At 36.8% G+C, this 22,699-nt stretch overlaps 1 protein-coding gene across 1 annotated transcript in view; it reads right to left on the reverse strand.

The window, feature by feature from the left end:
* LOC130573246 (guanine nucleotide-binding protein G(q) subunit alpha) overlaps nucleotides 1-22,699 on the reverse strand; it is a 112,189-nt gene that overhangs the window by 17,836 nt on the left and 71,654 nt on the right. Inside the window, exons 3-5 of the mRNA XM_057365560.1 lie at nucleotides 15,647-15,801; nucleotides 2,521-2,649; nucleotides 1,463-1,592 (exon numbers count right to left, since the gene is read on the reverse strand). Coding sequence (XP_057221543.1) covers nucleotides 1,463-1,592; nucleotides 2,521-2,649; nucleotides 15,647-15,801 — 414 coding nt within the window. The remainder of the gene's footprint in view (nucleotides 1-1,462; nucleotides 1,593-2,520; nucleotides 2,650-15,646; nucleotides 15,802-22,699) is intronic.

Genomic DNA, 22,699 nt, shown 5'->3' on the forward strand with positions numbered 1-22,699 from the left:
CTTTATGTGGAATAAACACATTCTTCCATTAATTCTGGGTTGCCATGTTTAGAGATAGAGGGGAGAGAAAAAGAAGGGACAACAGCAGCGCCCTGGCATACCAACACAATCTAGACAGACATGCTGAAAACTGAAACTTAAGATGCCCAGATTGGTGCTTAGCTCTGAGACTGCATCATTTTCAGAGTTAGAGTAACACAGGCCTAAGGTGCTGGAAAGCCTACTAGGCTACTATATGTCACTTGAAAATAAAAATTGGTTTGAATTAAAGTCATTAACGTATTTGRAACAAAATGTTGAACAGATTGTTCAGTAGCAAGGTGGAAGAACCATCTGCAAGAAGGCTTTGACCTCCATGAAGCTGATTTTGGATCGTTAGAATGGTGTTTCTTTATATAATTTACAATACATTTTGCTTTGACTGGTATGTGTTGACTTTACGGCTACAAGAGAATAATGCAAACTGAAAAAGACAGAACCAGACATTTCCAGTTTGACTCAAAATGAGGCAAGTCTGACTTTTTTTTTTAACTACACATGTCTAGCTTCCAAAATTAACGAGAGATGAAGTTGGTGCAGACTACATCACAATTCTTGAAAAATCAGCTTTGAATGGCACAGATGATTATACAATTGACACAACAATAATTTTGTTTTAGGAAAACAGTACAAATGTGAAAGGTTCCAGAGTTCCTAGGCTTTTTAGGAAAATTAATACTAAAGAAAGCTCAAGATACAAAACGTGATTGTCCAGGGATAYCTGTTTTACTTTATGTCAACCATTGTCTTAAACAGTGAAATCAACATGTGTACAGCCATGAAGAAGGTATTTTGAAATGTTTTCCTTTTTTTTTACCTAACTTTTCTAAGTATGTGTTAGAAGATTTGCATGGGCCAGTGCCAGTGAGTAAAACTCATAAAAGTTTGCTGGGTAACTTAAAATAGCCCTCAGGAGAGACAAAATTCCCTGAATACAAAAAAAGCCCCCACCTTTATTCTGTAAAACTGCATTCAAAACAATGGATAGCATATGTTGCCCCCTCAGCTCAGCCACTTGTTTACTTCTCTTATTTTTTGAAATAAAAATTCAATACTCACCTTAGGCTTTAAGTCAAAAGAATAAAGTTTACCTTAGGGTCTGCTCCTCAGGAATCTATAAATTTTGTCTATAAATCTATAAATTTACACCACCTATTACTGTGCCTCTGTTCGTGACACTAACTCTACTAACATTTCTCTGTAATCAACTGTATTCCTCTTCAACACAAAATAGAGACTTCTTTGAATACTTCATGGAGCGGATCAGCTTTGCCATATTTGAAGATTGAACCTGTCGTCCCCTTTGATCCCTAAAGCATTTCTCACTCCATTGGGTGCCAGTAGATGCATTTAGAAAACACCTGCAATCATACTGGTAAAACTTTTTTTTTAAAGCTTGTGGGTTTTGTTGACAATTGCTTACCTCATTATCTGACTCCACAAGTACTTGATCATATTCACTAAGAGCTACTAGGAACATGATAGATGTGACATTTTCGAAGCAATGTATCCACTTTCTTCTTTCTGATCGTTGGCCTCCTACATCCACCATTCTGCAAAATTAACATCCACATCAAGTCTATCAATACCTTAATAGACAAACATACAATTGTACACACCATGATAAAATTAATAGATTTAGTTAAAAACACAATTTGGTTTGGTTTTCTTGAAGTTTTTTTTCCACTGGTATTTAATAGAATCTCTTGCAAATAGACGGTTAATCATGTTTGCTCTAAGTCTGATGTGTTTGCYGTATTTCAACTATTGTGGGCCTCAAATCCCTCAGAATTATGAGATATGAGCAATGCTTTGACAATGTATGCACCGTGTATTCAGCAAAACAGGTGCAGGCAAAAAAGGCGGTAGACTGCCTCCCCCCCCCCCCCAAATTACTACAATCAAAATCCACAATTTGTTAAAGCTACCCCATTTCAAGCAGATAAAATAGAACATATTACATGTCTACTAAAGTTTCTGATAGCCAAAGTCAAAACTAACACTTGCAATTACAATTCCATAGTTACCTTTAAAACAGCTGTATTTGCACTAAAATAGGGTGATTTCTTTCTAAAGGAGAGTGATTTCTAAATCTAAATCTCTAAAAAACAAGTACACAAATGCTAACCTTTTATTCCATAACTTACATGAATGACAAGGACACATGGTTGCATTTTCAGATTATTAYTCATAGTGAAATTCAGATATATACTATTGAAAAGATGAATTACAGATTTTCTATCAGTAATAATTACTCTCAAAAATAACAAACCTAATTGTCTTTGATCCTTCTGACATCTTTAAAATCAGCTTCTTATTATATGTGCACAACTACATGAAGATAAATAGAGCAAGCTCAAACTTTAAACACAGAAAAACTACATTCTGTGCCCTTTTAACCCACATCCTATACTTGGCAATACTAATACAAAAGGAAATAAAAGAAACAAAGCAAGCAGATGCTAAAACTTTTTGCCTTACCTGAAAATGACGCTTTGTAAGTCAAATGGATATTCAATGATCCCCGTTGTTGGGACTCGAACTCTGAGCACATCCTGCTGGGTTGGCAGATAGGTGGAATCTGCTATGCGGTCCAAGTCATTAAGGTAGCTATAAACAGGGAGAAACAACAGGAATGCTAGACAGTGACACCATCATCCCACTGAGGAAGAGAGAAAGGAAAACCTGGGAACAGAAATGGGCTGCAGAGTAGGGAGAAGTACAACAGAAAAAAGAAAAGCATTATCGGCAGAAAAGAGGGGACAAAATATAAAAATGTACTCCATCCCACATCTTCAAGCTAATTCTAAAGAAAGCTAGCAAAATTATTTTGGTGCTTTTTTCCACACCACTTTGCTTGGCTTTCACATGTAAATTCACCAAAGTTGTCAATTACATAATTCTAGGAGTTTAGAGACATGATATTAAACAAAGCATGAGAAATATAAAATTGCTTTGAATATGTAATGTATTTCTTGATATTCATTCTGCAGTGACACACACCTGCATAAATGAAGGTGAACCTTCCAAAGAATAATGAACTGCTATAGAACAGATCATTACCAGTTATAAAATGACAGGAAGACAAATATCACTGTTTCCAGACAAACTTAAAAAAGAAAAAACCTAATTACTGACAAAGTAAAAAACTCTCCAGTTCTTGTTATCAGAAAGCAGCACAAATTAACTAGTGGGATCTCTGACWTCTGAAGTCCAACATTCACATTAAAACTTCTGATTAGGCTGATAAGCCTGCAGTACTTGAAAAACATCCAGTTACTTAGCAAATAACTCAAAATTGCTATAAAATTGCTTGTAAAGGTTCACCAACTACAACATAAAAGTATTCTTCTTATTGGTTAATGGTGAGTKTCACCCACAAAGTACCAGGGTACTGAAGGTTTTAATTATCTGCCACAAAAAACATCCTCCAAAGAAGAAGAGTATATTTGTGTGTGTCCAGGAGCTTTTGAAATCAGTGCACCAGGAAGYTTTCATCTTGCCATGGTAGACACATCTGGCAGAATGCAGGAAACGAAGTTCTTTCACGTTTGGCTAGTTCACAGCTGAGAAGTGGTCTGAGAAGATAAATTAACCTAGGGATTCCCTCATTCATTCTAGGGGATGAGAGCAATGGTCTTGTGATTTAGTAAATGATGATGAAGTGTCACCACATTTTGTACCTGTTCATTTCCCAGTAGTAATTAGTGAAGGAGCTTTTTTAAAATAAACCCACACAATAAATAATCAAACTTCTAGATGTTCTGAATTACTTTTAAAGAAATAGTGAGAAGAAGTTATCCTGAAAAATGACAGAAACAAAGAAGTTTGATTTCTGCCCTAAACATCCAGAAGTATTACTTCGTTAGTTTTGGGGAGGAGCCAAATTATTATTGGCTCAATTACAAAATTTTATTATYGATTTTCCTTCACTATGACTTTACTAATGGTGTATCAATTCAATAATAAACACCAATGTAAGAAAGATTTATTGAACACTCAGGTACCTCAGGTAAGCCAAGAGGTACTACTCTGAAAATATTTTCTGAGAATGCTGATGAGTTTCTGGCAATGACATATAGGCTTGAGAGTCTCAGGACTGGATCTGTGCTCAGAGCTTTTTTACACAAAAAGAAGACGGAACCAGGTCATCATCCATTTGTTGGTGGAAAAGGGGAAAAAAATGAGTAAGTGAACGAAATCCATAACCATCACCATAAGAAAGCAACAGACCCTAAACTAGATTCTTATTCCCTCGCATCCACAAAAGGATTCGTTTTCTTTCGTGATGAAATTTTAGAAGGATATAAAAAAGCACTGCCAGTCATTACRTGATACAGTGGTATTCATAAGAGCAAGAGAATTTTAACTGAATAAACTGGCAGGAGGCCCATGTACACAATCATCTTGTTGCATTCCTTTGCCAAACTTTAACTGCAGTCTCCAAGGGTGAGGCTGGTTGGGGCACAGTGGACATGTTACTAAGGTATCTGGTAATGCACATTTGGCTGATTTTAGAAAGGTGACAAAGCAAAGGGATAAATACAATTTAAACTGTTAAATATCACTTGTGTTTCTAGAAAACAATAAACAAGCAGATGAGGTTTTGTGGGATTTTTTGTCCTAAGTTTCCAAAGCATTACTTTATCCTTAAAAATACTTACTTTGTCCTTATTCTTTATGCTCAGGTTCTGTTCCTCAGTAACTAAACTCAGGTCAATACCTTTTCRCTTATTTCACCTGTAGCCACTTCCAGAGACTACACAGTCCACAGAGGAGTCCTTATGTGAACTTATGGAATCTTATTTCATTCCCTGTATTTYTTCACTTAACGGATAAAAGAGTGTTGGGCTCTCTAAGAATTGTCCTGAATTACACATTCAAGCCCAGAATCAAGGAAGCAGTGTTAAAACCAGTGGGAGTATCTCACAGAAAAAAATCAGAAGGATGCATCAAATCCTTTAAGAAGAAAATCTTTGTGACAATCAGAATCAGAATCTAGAGGCCAACATAAGCCATTTAGAACACACCCTGCTTTTTTTTTGTTTTCCAATAATATTTAGCCCCTACCACTCATTTTTCTAACTTAATACTTAATAAATGAATGTATTTTTGTATCAATTTATTTAAATGAAAATATCCCAGTTCTTTGTTGCTCAGCTTAGTTTAAAGTTTTTTATTGYTGCTATTTTAATACTGGGAGCATACAGCAAACAGTCAATGATATTATTTCTAAACAGAAAAAAAATGTTTTAATTTTGATTTCTGGTCTTCTATTTGGGGTTTTTTCCTGTTTTTTTTTCAGAAAAGAATTTATTTTAACAGAGACACTTCTGCTTAAAAATTACTTGTGCTGGAATTCACATTTAAATCAAGCTTTGTACTGTTATTCTAAAGCAAAGGAGTAGATATTTTCTGCTATTGACAGTTCTGCAGACAATTACACTTCCTGTTACCCTATGAGGATATGTAACTTCATCTTCGCTATCAACTTCAAGTGGATTAAACTATTTTCTGCAAATCGAATAGAAACCTTTGCCAGCAGCAGCAGCAACACAAAGTTGCCTTCAAGATATACTAAAAACACAAAAACTGCTGCAAATCTCTCTTAAAATTTATGTAACATCTAAAAGAAAGTTAAAAATTGAAGAAACTGTATTATCTTTAAGTGAGAACATCCATCATTTGGTCTGACATCAGGGTCTTTCCATTTTACCCATTGTTTTATAKCATTGTCTGAAGACTTTCAATACATTGCAGAAATAAAATGTCTCTTTTCAGTCACATGCAATCTTTCTGAAATACCAGTGGAAGCAAATCAACACTCAGAAACTCAATACATTATCATAATATTTGTATTAATTGCAAAACACAAAATCTCTACACCCATGGTACTACATAGACAAAACCAAGACATTTTYTCCTCATGAAGCATAAGAATGCACTTTTGCATTAGAAGGGGTGAGGTAACAGTCTGATTAAGCTGAGCAACTGGTTTTTTGGGCTGAGTCGCTATTCCAGAATGCTGAGAGGGAATATGTAAGTGAACGCAGGYGACTACATAAAAAGAAAAGACAACAAGAATACAACTTATATTTAAAGACATACCAGCAGCACACACATTGTTCACATACTACTATTCTCACTGTCCTTCTAACACTGCAAATTTCTTATTTGGCTCATCATAGCTTATTTATTGTCACGRTAAGGACTTGTATTTTCAGATTTTCCTTGTGCCAAAAGAATTGGATATTTAACTTTTTTTTACCTTCATGAAAACTGGGGTTTAAAGAAATTCCCTGCTCACCAGGGAAGTGCAGTGTTACATATATATGCTATAATAATCCTACAGCTTATTAAACTAGTAATTTATTTCTTTTTAAATTACTTTATCAGGCAGCAACTTTAAATTAAAACATCAAAAGTGCTAGCTAATGTTATCTTCTGCTTTCAATTGTGTTGGCTTCAGACCACCCTAGCTGCTCCTCTGCCCTTCCCCAGCTGCCAGCTCTTTCACTTGTGAAACAGCTTTGTAACACATCACTATTTGGAATAGTGAAGAAACAGTACTGAAATCGTTCAGATTAAGGTAGCTTATTTGACGGATACAGCCTAGGATGTGGGAAGTTCATAAACTCCAGCAGGAAAGCAGGGTGGAGTTACTTCCTCCACTGATTATCTGCAACCAGAAGAGAACTTGTTCAAGTTCACAGCCAAGGCTGTGTGAAATGTGTTGGATTTCTAAATGCAGATGGGTGAGAAGTGAATGAAAATTAAGATTTTGATGGGATTTTCTATGTATCTGTTTACTAATAAACTAATTCCCTGTGGAACACAGCTACTGCCCATAGCTACTGCAGCTCTCAACTACAGGCAACTACACTGCTTTCCTGGCAAACAAATCCTGTGCACAAACAAAATTTTAAGATATGCACAGTGTGTTTTAGGGTAGATGTCCAACTCAAAATGAATCAACAAATAGTGCAATCAGCCTCAGCAATGCACTGAACTCTTCGCTGTATGCTACAGTTGGCTACACTTGCACTCTTGCAAACAAGCTACATGACCTGACATAACCACAATCTTCCACGAAAGCAGAGTTGCCAATAATTGCCAAAACCACATGTTTTCTCAGTTTCTTAGCTTCAAATTTTAAAGTCATAATAACAATCTGGATATCGGAAATACCCTGGGAGCCATCCTGACAGCTAGTCTGACAGTGGGTAACCACCAGCATTACCACAGGAAATTCAGTTGTATATGTATATGGTACTCTAAGTTCATTTTCGCCACCTACTAAGAAATCTTGTTTTGATGAGYCACTGTGTAGCTATATGGCCTCTCACCCAAACAGTACCTACTCAGCTAGGCATTATACAAAGGAAAAAATTAGGAAAATATATGGTTCTGAGTACATTTATAATACAGACCAAGTTTCAAAAGTTAATTATATCGGTAATTAGTTTTAATAAAAATGAATTTTAGTGGCTGCTGAGGTAATTTTCCAGGGGGTTGCTATAGCAACAGGCAGAAGGTGCATTACTGAGGTGATGAGTATGTAATGAGCTGCTGGCAGCCGCCCTCTCTTGACGTCAGGAGAAGCTRCCAGTGTCTAGCAACATGCCTGTGATCTGCACGCTGACCAGAGGCAGAGGAAGCCTTTTGTTTCCCAGTCAGCACCAAGAGTGAAATAATTATTTTTAATGCACTTTACATCACCTTTATGACAAAGGCCAAGCCTGCAGCCAGAGCTTCAGGGAAGCTGCTAGGCTATGGAGGTGTTAGCAACACCCTCAAAAGAAAGCACGTGTCTGAGGTCCTGTTTGCCCACATTTCCAAATAAATAGTAGGAATGGGATTATGGGAGTAGACTGACTGGCTCTGTACTTTCCTGGATGTCTTTCCCATACAGAAATCAAGCAAGGAAGTGAGACTCCTAATGTTAATAAGCAGACCCGAGTTGTTTTATCAGCGAAGCTCTTTAGCACATTAAGTATGACCCAAATCACCATAAACAGGTAACTCACTATTAAGCCTTAATTTCCTAGGGCTACATCACCTAATGTCAGATCATCAAATCTTATTTGAATTTACTGGCAGAAATTAAGGTCTTGAGGCACCTTCAACAGGGGGCAGACACTTCAAATGAACATTCTCCTCCAGCCATGAGCTATTACTTATCAGCATCTTTGAGGTCAGATTTTTCCAAGCAATCAGGTGATAAAGCATCATTTCCTACGGAACAAATCCATAGGATGAATTTTTGTAACTTTAAACTACGTTCAGTGTATAGCCTAAGTAACCAGGTGCAGCCAGTAAGGCATGTACAAAGATAAGAAGGCTAAAGCCTTCAATCCATCTTTGACATTGTTTTCCTTTCTGAGGTTAAAAATGAGACTGCTCTGCTGATCAGTACTGTCTAACAATTTCTCCTAAACTCAACAAGCAAAACTGATGTGTCAAGATGCTGAATTAATACTCACTAACAGACTAACAAACCCTGTGCTTAGGAGTCTGACTGAGAGACACTGAGCACAGAAGTCCCTGGGGTGCAGAATGCCTCTGAAATACGCTGCTAAGGAGAAAGGAGCTGACTGGCACCACACCAGAAACACTCAGTTATAAATCTCTAAATAAAACCAAACATGTTGAGATAGAGGCAATCATTGACACTTATAGAAACGTCAGCAAAAAAAATCACTAAAGATGATTTGTCACCACCCAGCCAGCCAACATGTCTATATGGGAAGAAAGAGAGTACAGAGAAAAGGGAAGGGACAACCTCAAGAAATACTACAAACTCTGTTGTTTAACACAAAAGTTTGTCAGGTGATTTCACTGTAACCACAGCTATAGAAACAAGACGTACCAGCAACATTTCACACGCAAGTGCCTTCACTGCTTTCAGTGACAAGACAGATTTTGGTAGGATAGCAACCATAAACATTTACAGTTTTTCAATCCCAAAGTTCTGAGGTTTAATGCAAAAAAAAAAAAAAAAAAAACACCACCTGCTTTGCCTGGGAATGTGCAGGAACAAAAGGCAGCTGTGCACAGGAGTGCTGCACCAGGCAACTCAGGAGCAGCACGTCCATCTTTTTTTGTTTAAATTCACTTTCCAGGCTTGCCCATCCCTNAAAAAAAAAAAAAAAAAAAAAAAAAAAAGCATTTTCCTCAAAATCAAGGTAGTTCATGGGTATGACCCTCTCCAAATGTTCTGTTTTATACACATATAATGGCAGTGCAAGAGATAATAGGAACCTAGACTAAGAATAATTAGGCAACATATTGAATAAGATTTGATATATCTCTCTCCCTTGGAGCTTGGTTGTTCTGGAATGGTATGGGGCTATACTTCATACAATTGTTGAGGTTTGGTGTGGTTTTGGGGTGGGGTTGGAGGTTTTTGGTTTGTTCTGCAAAACTTTGAGCTGGCTGATGAGACTACTAATTTTGAACATGTGCTAAATAACAAAAGCCTTTCTTTTTCTACATCCTTGAAATTACATACAACTGGCTTGACTTTCAACTGCACATATGCAAAATGCTAAAGCTGCTGTAGCAAGATTTTTCCTGCSTCACAGAGCTGCCAGAATAATTGGCGTAAGTGCCGTCTATACTAACASGCAGCAGCCCAGTAAACTGAATCAATTTTCAGTGTACAAAACTGAATGTAAACAAGTATTGAGTGTGTTCTCAGAATTTCTGTAGAGGTTTGCATTTTTAAGACTCTAAACCACTAGCGAAAAATTGATGCAAATTACCAGTTTCCAGAATTATCTCATCCTAATCTAAAGTAAACACAATAAACCTAAGATTGCAGTGAGGTAGAAAGAAGTCTGCACAGTATCCTTTTTATCTGTATTCCACCCAAATCTGACCTAGCTGTCTGCCTCTATTTCCTACATCACTAAAAGCCAGCTTTAGCAAATGCTRAAATGGGCAAGTCACCAAATAAACAAACGTTCACACAAACTTTTCTTTTTAGGAAATGTGGCTGTAAAAATTACACAGCCATTGGGAACATGCTTGGTGGTGCAYGAAAAAAGGATCCTGAAAGAAATACATACCGAATACTGCTTTACATAGTCCTATTTCACTTTATGAATTTCTCAAGTTCTGTCTCATAATCTGCAGTTTTTCTACCGGAAGCAGTACTTTGGTATGCAATGCCCGATCTTTCTTCAGACCTCGCTTTTACTTTTGGGACTATGTTTAAGGYGTAAGATAGGATTAGCATGGTTCTGCTTGCTAACACTGGATTTTTGAATTTCAGACTTCCATTTTTATTTGCTTTTTCTACCTTACTGTAAACCATATGTAAGGCTGGTAAACTGTAAATATATAAAAGCAGAATCTGCCATTCTGCAAAAAAACCTGCCCCCAAGTTTGAGTTTTAGGACCCTCAAGTATGTTTTTAAAAATGAAGGTATGCAAGAACTAAATAATAATATTAAAATATTTATTAAATAATTATGTACTTATGCATCTTTTAAATTATGACTACATGGTTTTCTTACTCCAACGTAATGATGTTACACAGATATCCCACAGACAGTTGTTCAGAATTTGCTGTCAGTGTCGGCTGCATAGCATTTTGGATAGTATTAGTCCTTCTGMAAGAACCGTCATGTTCTAAGAGTGCCCTACACGTGCATGAAATAAAAGAATGATTGCTAAAGGCAATGCCAAGAAATGGAGYAAACTGCCTTAGTACAAACTCAAATTCAAACACTGATCTTTCCCCGCGTGCCCCCAAACACATTGTATTCAACACGTGTAAATTTCACAGAAATTTACCTGTTTCAGACGAATATGACAGAAGCACAAAGTTATTTTTAGCTGACAGTTATAAAGGAATTAATTGTTTAGCTGAAGTTTTGAAAATACTTAAAAACCAAATGGAATACTGTCACACAAAAATTACTAGATGACCAAAGCCTTACAATTCCTGCAACAGGTTCACAAAAGGTGCTTTATACTGAGCAGAAATCACTAGGTTTCATCTCTTTCTTTCTTATTAAAAGCCAGGGATATGCTGTAAGTGACCTGAGATTTGCACTCTTGAGCTCTTATGACATGACACGGTAAAAAAAAAGTAATCTGCATTTCTATACTAACAGTCCACAGCTACTTCAGCTCACAGTACACGCAGAGCAGTGCAACTGCAGCAACCGAGCTGTTAAAGGTGATAGCAAATGCAGCAACAAAACCCAGAAAGACTCTATRCATGTATGAGAACATTACAGCATGTATGAATAATAAAGAAGTGCATATTAATACATAATACATATACATACATAATAACAAAATGGCATAGCTAACACACATAAAATAGTAATTTGTGGGAAAATTACGTTTAATTATCTGAAGTGCTAGAAAATATAGCCATGGAAGGGAAAACTACAGGGATATTCTCAGTGCTTCTGCAGCAGTTAGAAAGTCCTTACTGGAGGTACACAATAACCAAATAYTTCAATTTCATGTGGCCAGAGAAAGACGAAATTGAAAATCTGAGCCAAGGAGGGCTCTGGGGACACTTTCCACTTCCTACATTTTGCTCATGAAGGGTAAGCCCTTTGTGTCATATTTGAAGAAAATGGCAATGAATTCTCATAAACTGCAATTGTAACCCAAATTCTCTAAGAAGACTACTGCTTCTGCTTTCCTTAGGCTTTGAAAAGGTATGATACAATCAAACTGCTGACTGGTAACCTCTTTACATTTTAGTTGAGGTCTTGGCACCCAGTACAGTATATTCTGAATGATATCATCTCACAGCTACTACTTAAGGCAATTAATTCTCGGTGTTATTAGTTTACATCTGTCTTACAATGTGAGACAGCATCTTAAAGGGAAGTGATTTAGTGGTAATTAAATTGCTAAGTCACTCTGTAATGCATATGGAAAATAAATAGTCTCTATATACCTGATGTCCTCTTGACTTTAGAAGTCTAAAACAGAAGACTAAAAGCTAATTTAAAAAAAAAAGAAACCTGAACTTTCAAGCTTTGCAGCAACCAATCCATCTATCAGAGAAGAGAATGGACTGCATTCGTTAAGCCTCCAAGAAGTTCAAATCAACTCCCATAATGCAGGGAATTTTCTTTCTTAGATACTATCCCCATCTCTTGTAGTAAATACACATTCTTCCAGGGTACAAGCAGTGGGTGTAAAATCATCAAAAGTGTAGCATGACAAAGAATGAAAAAGCAAGTCAAAAGATGGCAGAAAGTGAAAGTATTATGATACACAAGACATACTAGAAAACCAAAACATAATTTAGAAACAATGAAAAAACATGAAGAAGACARTGAGTATGAAATAAGAGAATAATGTAGGTTGCAAAAGACCTCAAAGATCAATAAGTCCAACGCTTGACCAATCACACCTTGTCAATTAGATTATAGCACGTCCAATTACTTCTTGAACAACTCTTAAGGATGGTGACTCCACCACTTCCCTGGACAGTCTGTTTCAATGCTTAATAACGTGTTCTGAGAAGAAATTCTTGACGCTCAAAAAAAAATGATCCTCACTGGGTGCAACTTGAGGATATGTCTTCTCCTTCTATCTCTTGTTACCYGGAGAAGAGTCTGACTCCTGCCTGGCTACAGCCTCCTTTCAGGCAGTTGTAGAGAGTGGTAAGGTCACACCAGAGCCTCCTTTTCTCCAGGATTAAGCCCAGCTGCCTCGGCTGCTCATCACTGGACTTGCACTCCAAACCTTTTTCCAGTTCTGTTTCCTTTCTCTGGACATGCTCCACCACCTCAATGTATGTTCTGCATGAGGGGCTAAGAACTGTGGCCTCACCAGTGCTGAGTGCAGAGGGACAAACCCTTCCACAGTATTTCTGCTACAAGAAATATCAGATGTTGTCATGCTGACCAAGCTATTTCTCATCCAAGCCAGGATGCCATTGACCTTCTTAGCCACTTGGGCACACACTGGCCCATGTTCAGCTGCTGTCAACTAGCACCCTGAGGTCATTTTCTGCTGGGCAGCTTTCCAGCTACTCTGCCACAGCCTGTGTCACTGCCTGGAGCTGYTGTGACCCAAGCACAGGACTCAGCACTTGGCCTTATTGAACTTTGAGGGCAGAAAAAAGCAATATAGGCAGCAGACTGAAAATACTATTACTACTGCTGCTACTACTACTACTGTAAAAACCTAGCAGAAAACTACTGACATGAGAGGCTCATGCAAGGGATGAACAAAGAACATGTCTGACACATACACTTTACAGACATATTGGCACATATGCTTGCAAGAGATCTGGTAAACAACAAACCATTCTGGCTGATACATCAAGTCAGAAGACAATGAGCATCAAACGCTTGCTTCTGTCTTACCACCTTGTGAATCCCAGTAGTAACTTTTAAGCAATTTGTTTACAGCTTTGTGTCAGAGATATAATGTTAATAAATTTGTTTGGGTGTTTTACTGATAAACACACATACTGTATTTTTGAAACAATGTTCTTTTGTTTCAGGTAATTTTTTTAGTGGGCTTACATACCTGAAAAAAACCTCTACTTGCAAGCATACATATACAGAGGTCTTTAGACTCTTACACAGTGATTAACTAGAATATTTTAAAAGATTTTGCAGAAATCCATAGTATGAGCTATAACACAGTCACCAAATCTGCAAAAACTCATGGTAAACTGCTAAATATGCTGAGCTTGAGAAATAACCAATCAACTAGCACATGCACCTTTGCAAGACAATGCACTAGAAATCTGTTTTTATAGCTACTGAATGATTATTCCCTACTATTTTAATGCTACTCAAAAGATCCATTATGGTGACAATTTAATTAAAAGTAGGTCAAAACTATGGCATTCAGCACAATCTGATCTGAAAYAACATCAGATCTTTATTTCCTACTTAGGAGAGTAAATCTATTTTTAGCCTCTAAGGTAGACCACACAAAATACATACATTTATTTCAACTTTAAAACCAGTATGACATCTTTTGTGGAAACAAAGTTAGGACCTACAAATACAAAAAAAAAAATCAAAATATGAAACAAGTTCAGCTTCACCTTCTAGTTAAYTTTGCCACTCACTTCAGTATAGAAACAATGTGAAAATACATTGCTAGTAACGTGTCTCCAAAGTTTTCCTTTCACTATTCATGCATCTTGAAATTTTTCTCATTATGTAATATTCTAACTGTTTCTTTACCACTTAAAACCAAGACTCAGTATGACATCTTTGGGGACAGTGAGAATCTAAACAACACAAGAGAGATGCTGCTGTGCTTTGCACCACTTACACCAAAATACACGTGCAAAAATTATGGGTTGGGATGGTAACCAGGACAGAGAACTGCACACAACAACCCTATGCTTAAGTCATGGAGAAATCACGGTATGGTGATAATACTGCAATGAATATGAGGAGCCTTATGCATCCATTGGTCTTCAGCTATCTAAATTGTAGCAGCAAGATCCCAGCATCCCAGCAAGTTTATCTTGACTAACTCATAAAGGGCTGTGCTAGATAAGGATCCTCAGACTRCTGTGCAGATGTCATTCCAGACGTGTCATGGCTAATGTCCTGCTCCAATGAGCTTAAGGGGAGCTTCACGGTGCACTTTCATTAGTAAGAGGCTTCCATTCATGTACACATGCCAAATGGAGAGTAGAATTATATCACTGGAATAATTTTTTCATAGTTAATACAAAAATTTATGTAGACTCTATGGAGGTTTTTTGCCTCAGCTTTAATAACAAACTATGCTGTGTTCTCTACCATGAGTCAAGATCAAAAGGCCATAATCCATGTTTTGGACAGTAGATGAGAAATTTTACCTGCATGATATGCTACATTAGTAAAGAACAACTAAAAATCAAAGAATAAACCTTCAGGCAGACATCAGATTCCAATGACAAATTTCACACTCTTTTAAAATCAGATGTTGGTCCCAAGCAATTAAAGGTGTAACGATTCAGACATTTTTTATTCACATACGCATTTTTATTATTGTCGATCTAGAACAAACAACATAAAGTTAAGTTTTCTTGATGTCTTTCTGGCAGCCATGGTTTTTAAAGTTTAGGCTTTGTCTCCATAATAGAAAGGCAATTCAGTATMAAACAAATCCTTCTGTTTAGGACTGTTTACCTCACCAATAAGACTRTAAATGCCAGGGAAGAAAAAACCTGGAAAATAGGAATTCTTGGACATTTCAATTTTTATGAATTGTGTGGAGGTCTGTTTAGATTGGAGTTCCCAGCACTTACTACTGTCATACTACATGAAATTATTTTTGCTCATCTTGCATGTGTGATTATATGTCAGAAGAGAATAAACTGAAGACATTTAACAACATCTCCCTGAATTAACTATTCCTAGTTAGAATCTTAAGTTTAAGACTTTGAATGATCATAGGCTGTCACTTTGTGAAGTAAGTGCAGGTATGATCCTAAAATAGATGTATTCCACTCCTTCATTCAATTTGGTAAATGTATATTTAGCTATGCTTGTGCTGTATATGCATACAAACATGTATACATATGTTAAAATTAGCTAAAAAGTAAAAATTACTTTGTTAGAAACAGAAATTTTTATATGGTTGGTTGTTGCTACCATGTACTTACTATTTAGTTGAATCTGATAATTGGTATTCCCGTCGTCTATCATAACACTCCTGAATTCCAGGGTCATTCCATAAGCTTCTTATTGCATCTACATATGGGTTTTCAAAACTTGACACCTTCTCGACGTCGACTTCTCGAACTAACAGTGCATGAACCTAATTAAAAGCAAACAAAACAGTAAAATTAACCTTATTTTCTATGTTTGCAGACAGCTCCTATAAAATGAACAAGATTAATAATTCTTCACACTGGCCAAATCATTAACATGTACATTCAATCTGAAAAAATCAAATACCATGAAGATGATTGTTAAGATGAAAATAGGAGGTAACTTTTAATCTAACATTATAGGAAGTGACCTTTCTCTTGCGAAAATTGTATCATCTTAACCTTCTTTTGGCACATCAATAATTGTTACCAAAACACTGAAACRAAGAAAAAATTAAAATGACACAGAAAAGAGAAGGATTCTGTAAGTACCACCAAATTCAAAATGTCATTGAGATCTAACTAGTGGTAGTTCAGCTCTATCGTTACACAAGCAAAATCCAGATGGTGTACTTTGACAACAGCAGACATTTTCCATAACCTATTGAGAATATGACAATTTCCCTGTTATTTACCAGAAATCTTGCGAACATTTATTCAGTTCTTTGCTGCAAGCCATATCTCCTACATTTAGGATCTTCTTCTACAAATGGGTTTCTACAAATACTTTTAAAAAAAGACTCCAGAATAAGAAAACTGGAATTTTGGGTCAAATGTATCAATCAAATATATTTGATACTGAAATCATGACAACTGCACCTGAGAAGACACTGAAATAGCTACCATGTCTCTTTTATTCCCCTCAGAAAACTATGTCTAGGATTAAAAACTGATTCTGAGTTTCATTCATGCTGGTCTTCCTCCTCTTTCCACTGCAATCATATACTTACAAAAGCATGTTTTTTTAATATCTAGGCTTCATCATCTCAATCTTCTACATATTATCTTTATTATTTCTTATTTTTATGATAATAGAAAAATGATGGAATTCCCAAGTTACTAGGAAATAACTGATCATACACAACCTACTTCAAACGTGCTGAAAATGTTCTAGTAATTCACCACCATTATTAAGAAAACTGTTCAAATTTTCTCTGCTCTTTGGCATTGTAGGACTATATTAATGGTCTTTAGATTTGCAAAAGAGCTGACGTTTCACTACTGTGAAGCGCTTGCTTTCTTTGCCTATTTGTGTGCATTTAAATTAAGCAGGGTTTCATCAAAATGCTCTAAATATTTTCCTTAACTACCACAGCTGTTATGACAACAATAGCAGTTATCTGAATAACCTGAGTAAATAAAAAACATTTAATGCCAAATATGCATTTCACTTTTCCAGGTAGAGAAGGAACTAAATCTTTCGGGGTTTTTTTTTTTTTTTTTTTTTTTTTTGTAAACCAATATAAATCTTCAGAATCAAACATCAGCCATTTTCTCTAAGGAAAAGCTTCATCAATCCGAAAGCTTCAGTCTTCTGTAGCCTTTGTCTGCAGCAAAAATGCCCAAAAATCAACRGAAAATATTAGAAGTCTAAAGTCTGGCCTGTAATCGTCTCCAGGACAATTGAAATTGATCAATTGATCAATTGACAATTGATCTGATTGAAAATGGAAGGGTAAAGCAACCAAAAAGCATGTTTTCCAAATGCCTGATTTGCCATAAAAATACCAGGGAAGTCTTTCCRTGAACATGCTACAAGAAAAGCCACTTTTCTCTCTGCTTTCTAATTTTACTTGTATGCTGGTCTTCTTTGAAAAGCAGGTACCACCTAACGACTGGAGGCGATAACTATCTCAGAAATCTGAAGTTGCCACAGGCTACCATAGTCCTGTGATTGAACCAAATCATGAACCAGAAACTGCTATCAAGTCTGAACTTTCTCTCATAAAAACTCAGCAACAGGATTTCAGACCTAGCTGACAGATAAAGAAAATAATCGACTGAACAGGAGAAACTAAGAAATGGTTTCCTATTCTGCTTGCTGCCAAATGTCTGCCAGCAGTGGTTTGCTTGTGACACTCCCCCAAACCTGAATTACTTGTAACAGACTGATGGACAACAAAAGCAGAGTACAGTGAAGAACTACTTAATTGTTTCATTATACATTATTTATTTTTACTGCTAAAAACCGTTCACTGCCTAACTTTGTCTGAGGGAAGGTCACCAGACAAAGTGGGAAAAAGAGAACAATACTGACACAGTTGGAATGAAAAATGTAATAAAAGAAATATAATAGCTTCTGGATCATACTATATGATGTAAAAAATATGAATGAGAGCTGAAGTTTCAGTTTCACACACGAAGTTMAACTTTTCTACAGCAGTGATTTTTAAAAAGCTGAAACCTACCCAGACAGCATATTTAGTAAGTTAATTTCCAAGAACTGTATGTGCAAACATCCCAAATTATAACATCCAACAATTTATGAGAGATCTCAGAACAGACATTTGAAGTAGCTTCTGATRCAAAATGCTTATAATTTAATGGATAACTAAACAGTTTCTTGCCCATTCTACCATGAAATTTTCTTATATTTATATTATTATATTAAAATGATGATGTGACATTAGGTGTTCATGAATACAAAACTTATATGTTCCTGTCTAAAAATCAGGTCACAATTTTCATTAAAGACCTCTAATTTAGAATGTTTTATTAAAACATACTAAGAATCATAGAATATCCTGAACTGGAAGGGACCCCCAAGGATCATCGAGTCCAGCTCCTGGCCTTCTGCAGGACACCATGTCCCTGAGAGCATTGTCCAAACACTTCTTGAACTCTGTCAGTCTGGTGCTGTGACCACTTCCTAGGGGAGCCTTTTCCTGCACTCAACCAATTCCTGGTGAAGAACCTTTTTTTTAATACTCAGTCTCAACTTCCCCTGYTGGGGAATGCCATCCATTCCTTCAGGTCCTGTCACTGGTCATCACAGAGAAGAKATCAGTGCCTGTCCCTCCTCCTTCCCTTGAGAGGAAGTTGTAACTGAATGAGGTCTCCCCTCAGTCTCCTCCAGGCTGAACAGACCAAGTGCCCACAATCGTTCTTCATACAGCTTTTCCTCAAGGCCCTTCACCATTTTCATGGGCCTTCTTTGGATGTTGTCTAATATTCTTCATGTATTTTGGCACTCAAAACTGCACACTGGATTCAAAGTAAGATCGCCAGTGTGCAGAGCAAAGCAGGACAATCACCACATTCTAAAATTCCAGCTACAGAAAAATTATACCACAATAAATTTGGATGACGCCAACACTTTCAGGGGGTTGAACTTAAATGCAACTAAGGATGTATGTTGTAACACTTGAAGACTGAGAATGCTGCAGCTCCCTATGCTCTATACAGCCACGTACATAAAGGTTGCCAAGCCCTCACAAAACCTCCTAGAGCAGCATCTTCCTCATCATGGCTACACTTGCAACATGAAGACATATACAACTTTGAAGGCACAAAGGGATAAATAAGGGTGTTTAACAGACTCTTCATTCCTTCATGTGAAAGGGCAAAATCTCCACTGGGGGAACTGAAATCCATCAGAATTTTAGAACAATTTACACAGAGCCTGTGTAAACGAATCTGTGAGGTGGACGCTATGATCATCTTAGTAATGCCATTATAGTGCTGCTCAAATAATAAAATATTACACAAACATGCAAATGAAAACAGTGCATACATTTTTCACTCTAAGTGTTACACAACCCTCATTACTTCTCATAATTAAATCATACTTTAGTGATCCTATGTCCAAACTCGTTATTTCTAAAACATCCCCAAAATTTAAGATATGGAATAAACAGATGGTAGCTGGRCAAGTAAACTTTTCCACGAAGGTGGAAAATTTCTGAGGAACTACTCAAAAATATTACATCTCCAGGTTACATAACATGCCCCTAGTTTGGAGGGGCATTTTTTCACCTTCATAGAAGTCTTAATTACCAAAGTACTTGCAATGCTTTGCCAGTGTCTGGTATATAAGGCGATTTACCACGGATATAGCAACATTTCAGTTTATTTTATTGGCATTTCAGAGACTTTAGGCTTAATGTAAATWACAGATAAAAGTTATTTTTTCAAAAGCAAAATGAAATTGAAATGTAGTCAAATATTTTAAGTTATCTGACTACTTTTAATTAATAGCTTTACAGTAATTTCCAATAATCTTTAATTCCCTGTGCTGCTGGAATATGAAGAAAGAAYAGCTGAAACTAAAAACCACTTGTTWTTGGAAGGGATGGGGGGAACAGCTCACTCCCTTTCTTTGCTACACAAAATTTTAGCTCCACAGGAGATAAAACAATGATCTCCTCAATTGCAGTGATGACAGAGGCAAAAGAGAGAAATTTCACCCTTAAGATTTTGGTTATTAATTCTCTTCTTACATTTTTCACTAGAAKTAGTCTTTTCAACTGTAGATATAAACTAAAATATGCAAATTTGTTAAACAAAAATTATAGACTATTTTATCCTCTCTTTTAAGAGTTCCATACCTCTAACTTTCCAGGCAGATCCTCACGACTTTTGRCTACTATCTTTTTTAAAAGGTGACATCATAAAGCATTGTAACTTTTAAACATTACAACTTCACTCATTAATGACTGCATGGGCTGTTACACTCTTCAAATACTGGCATGGTTATAAAGCTCAGCTGGAAGATGACATTGCTGTGCAAAAACTGAAGAGCAATTTGCAAAAACCTGTTTCAAAAATATCACAAGTAGCATTTACWTCTGTGTGTGTGGCATGTTACATTTGCAACAGATTACAAATCAGGCACTTTCATATTTCCTGCTGGTAATAAATGCAAGCACCTGAGCTAAAATTTTCACATGTTGGTTCTAAAATTGTGCAGACAGTGAATACTTTCTTGATGTGTGCTGTAAAAATGTGTCATTTTTGCTGTTGAGGATCCTAGAAACAGAAATAACTTTATTCTGTGAAAAACACTTTTGCTTTGTAGAGTTGGGGAAATTCTGCTGCTGAAACAGTCACGACAACAAATTACATCCTCATCAAGTCCTCACACTTAATAACAGACAAGGCCAAGTARGTAAAAATCTTTTTCTAGTAATAAAACCTATTTAAAATCTAACTGAAATCTTTAATGACAGAAAGGATCAAAAATCATTTCAGATGTGAACCAGTGTAAGCAAGAATTGGCAACAAGACCTTCCCTCACAACAGCTTTGGTAGCTAACATGAATTATCCAAATTACTGCTCCATAAATAAAAACATGGTATTATCACCAAATGTTTGCAAAAACACATTCAAGCACGGAACTCTAAGCAACATGGTCTAGTAGAAGATGTTCTTGTCCATAGCAGGGTGGGTTGAAACTAAATGATCTTTAAGGTGTCTTCCAAGGCCTTCTATGTATATAAATCACATTTTCAGGAAAATATTAATGCAGACGTAAAAGCAGTTTTCAACAGCAGTGAGCAGACAACAATGCCAAGCCCAGATTAAGGGATTCATCTTCCATTTCACCACAATTCCTCACCATGCATATGATTCAGTAGCATTTTCCTGACTAACTCATTAGAAAACTGTATTCGAAGTGTTCACTTGGTAACAAACCYGAAGGGCTCCCACATAACCTTTCAATCTGCTTTGCCCCATAGAAAAATGGTATTTCTTAAAGGAATCTATAGGCCAGCAGGGGCTAGGAAGAAGGAAAAGAAAATGGAGGGGGGAAAGAAAAAAAAAAAACCCAAAATATACCTGTCAGTCTCTACAGTAAGTACCTTTAGTAACTTTCCAAGAAGCTGGGAGAAATCACTAACATTTTTAACTAGTTCTTTTACTTTATAWATATCACAGGTTTTTAGAGCTTTATAACAGGATTCACTGTTTTTAAAGAACAGAGCTCAATTAAGTGTTGCAAATGGTAAATTTTTCCACCAAATTTTTGTACAGTGGTTCAGCTGAATTTGGAAGAATATGTTATGGAAACATGGACATCCTGAAATTTTCATTCATTTTTCAAGCAAAGTAACTGGCTATACTTCATAAGCCTCCAAGAATCTGCTACCTCACTCAACCATTGCAGTACATAACCAAGTGCATTAAAAACCCAACAAAATAGAAATCTTTCCGTACGAGAATTCTCACTTCAGAACYGTACCGCTGAACAGAACTCTTATGAGCCTCCCTCCTCTACAAAGCCTTCGTCCTGCCCTACAGACCGTTTTAGCAGAAGAGCAGTAACAACCTTGCTTGGTCTCATGGATTGAAATAACGAACTGAGACTAGACTATGCTCTTCACAGGCTGCACATCATGGAAGTTGATTAAGAGAGTTTAGCATCTACTTGCTTCCACAAAGAAAGTGCAAGAACTGCACTGCATTTGTGACCCAGAGAACCCACGGTGAACAAAKGACAGGCACAGGGAAAGAGACAGGAGGCTCTTTTTAAAGGAATGTCCTGGTTTTGGTTGGGATAGAGTTAGTTTTCCCCTTAGCAGCTGGTACAGTTTTGGGTTTAGTATGAGAATAATGTCAGTAACATACTGATGTTTTAGCTGATGCTAAGTATGCTTACTCCAACAAGTTTCCCATGTTCTGTCAGCCAGCAGGTGMATATGGAACCATGAGGGAGCATTGCCAGGACAGCTGATCTGAGCTACCAAGGGGATATTCTACACCACAGAATGTCATGCCCAGTAAACAAACAGCTGAGAGGCACTGGTCACTTCTAGGGGATGGGCTGGGCATCATTCAGCAGGTGCTGAGTAGTTGTATTGGGCATGTCTTRTTTCTCTTGGGCTTTATTCCTCTCTTGCTCTCTTGTTCATTCCTATTGTTCTTATCATGATACCTTGTTTCAATTATTAAACTATTCTCATCTCAGCCCATGAGGTTTAATATTTTTCTCCCTGACTCTCCCGCTCACTATGGATGTAGTGATCAAGTGGCTGCATGGTACTCAGCTGCAGGCTGGGCTTAAACCAGGACAAGGAATCATGTAATCATATCTGCGTTTCAATTCAGGAAAGTAAGCATTAAAA

Source organism: Malurus melanocephalus, unplaced genomic scaffold (genome assembly GCF_030028575.1).
Source record: "Malurus melanocephalus ecotype Western Australia unplaced genomic scaffold, MMel_1.1 scaffold_54, whole genome shotgun sequence".
Classification (NCBI taxonomy): Eukaryota; Metazoa; Chordata; class Aves; order Passeriformes; family Maluridae; genus Malurus; species Malurus melanocephalus.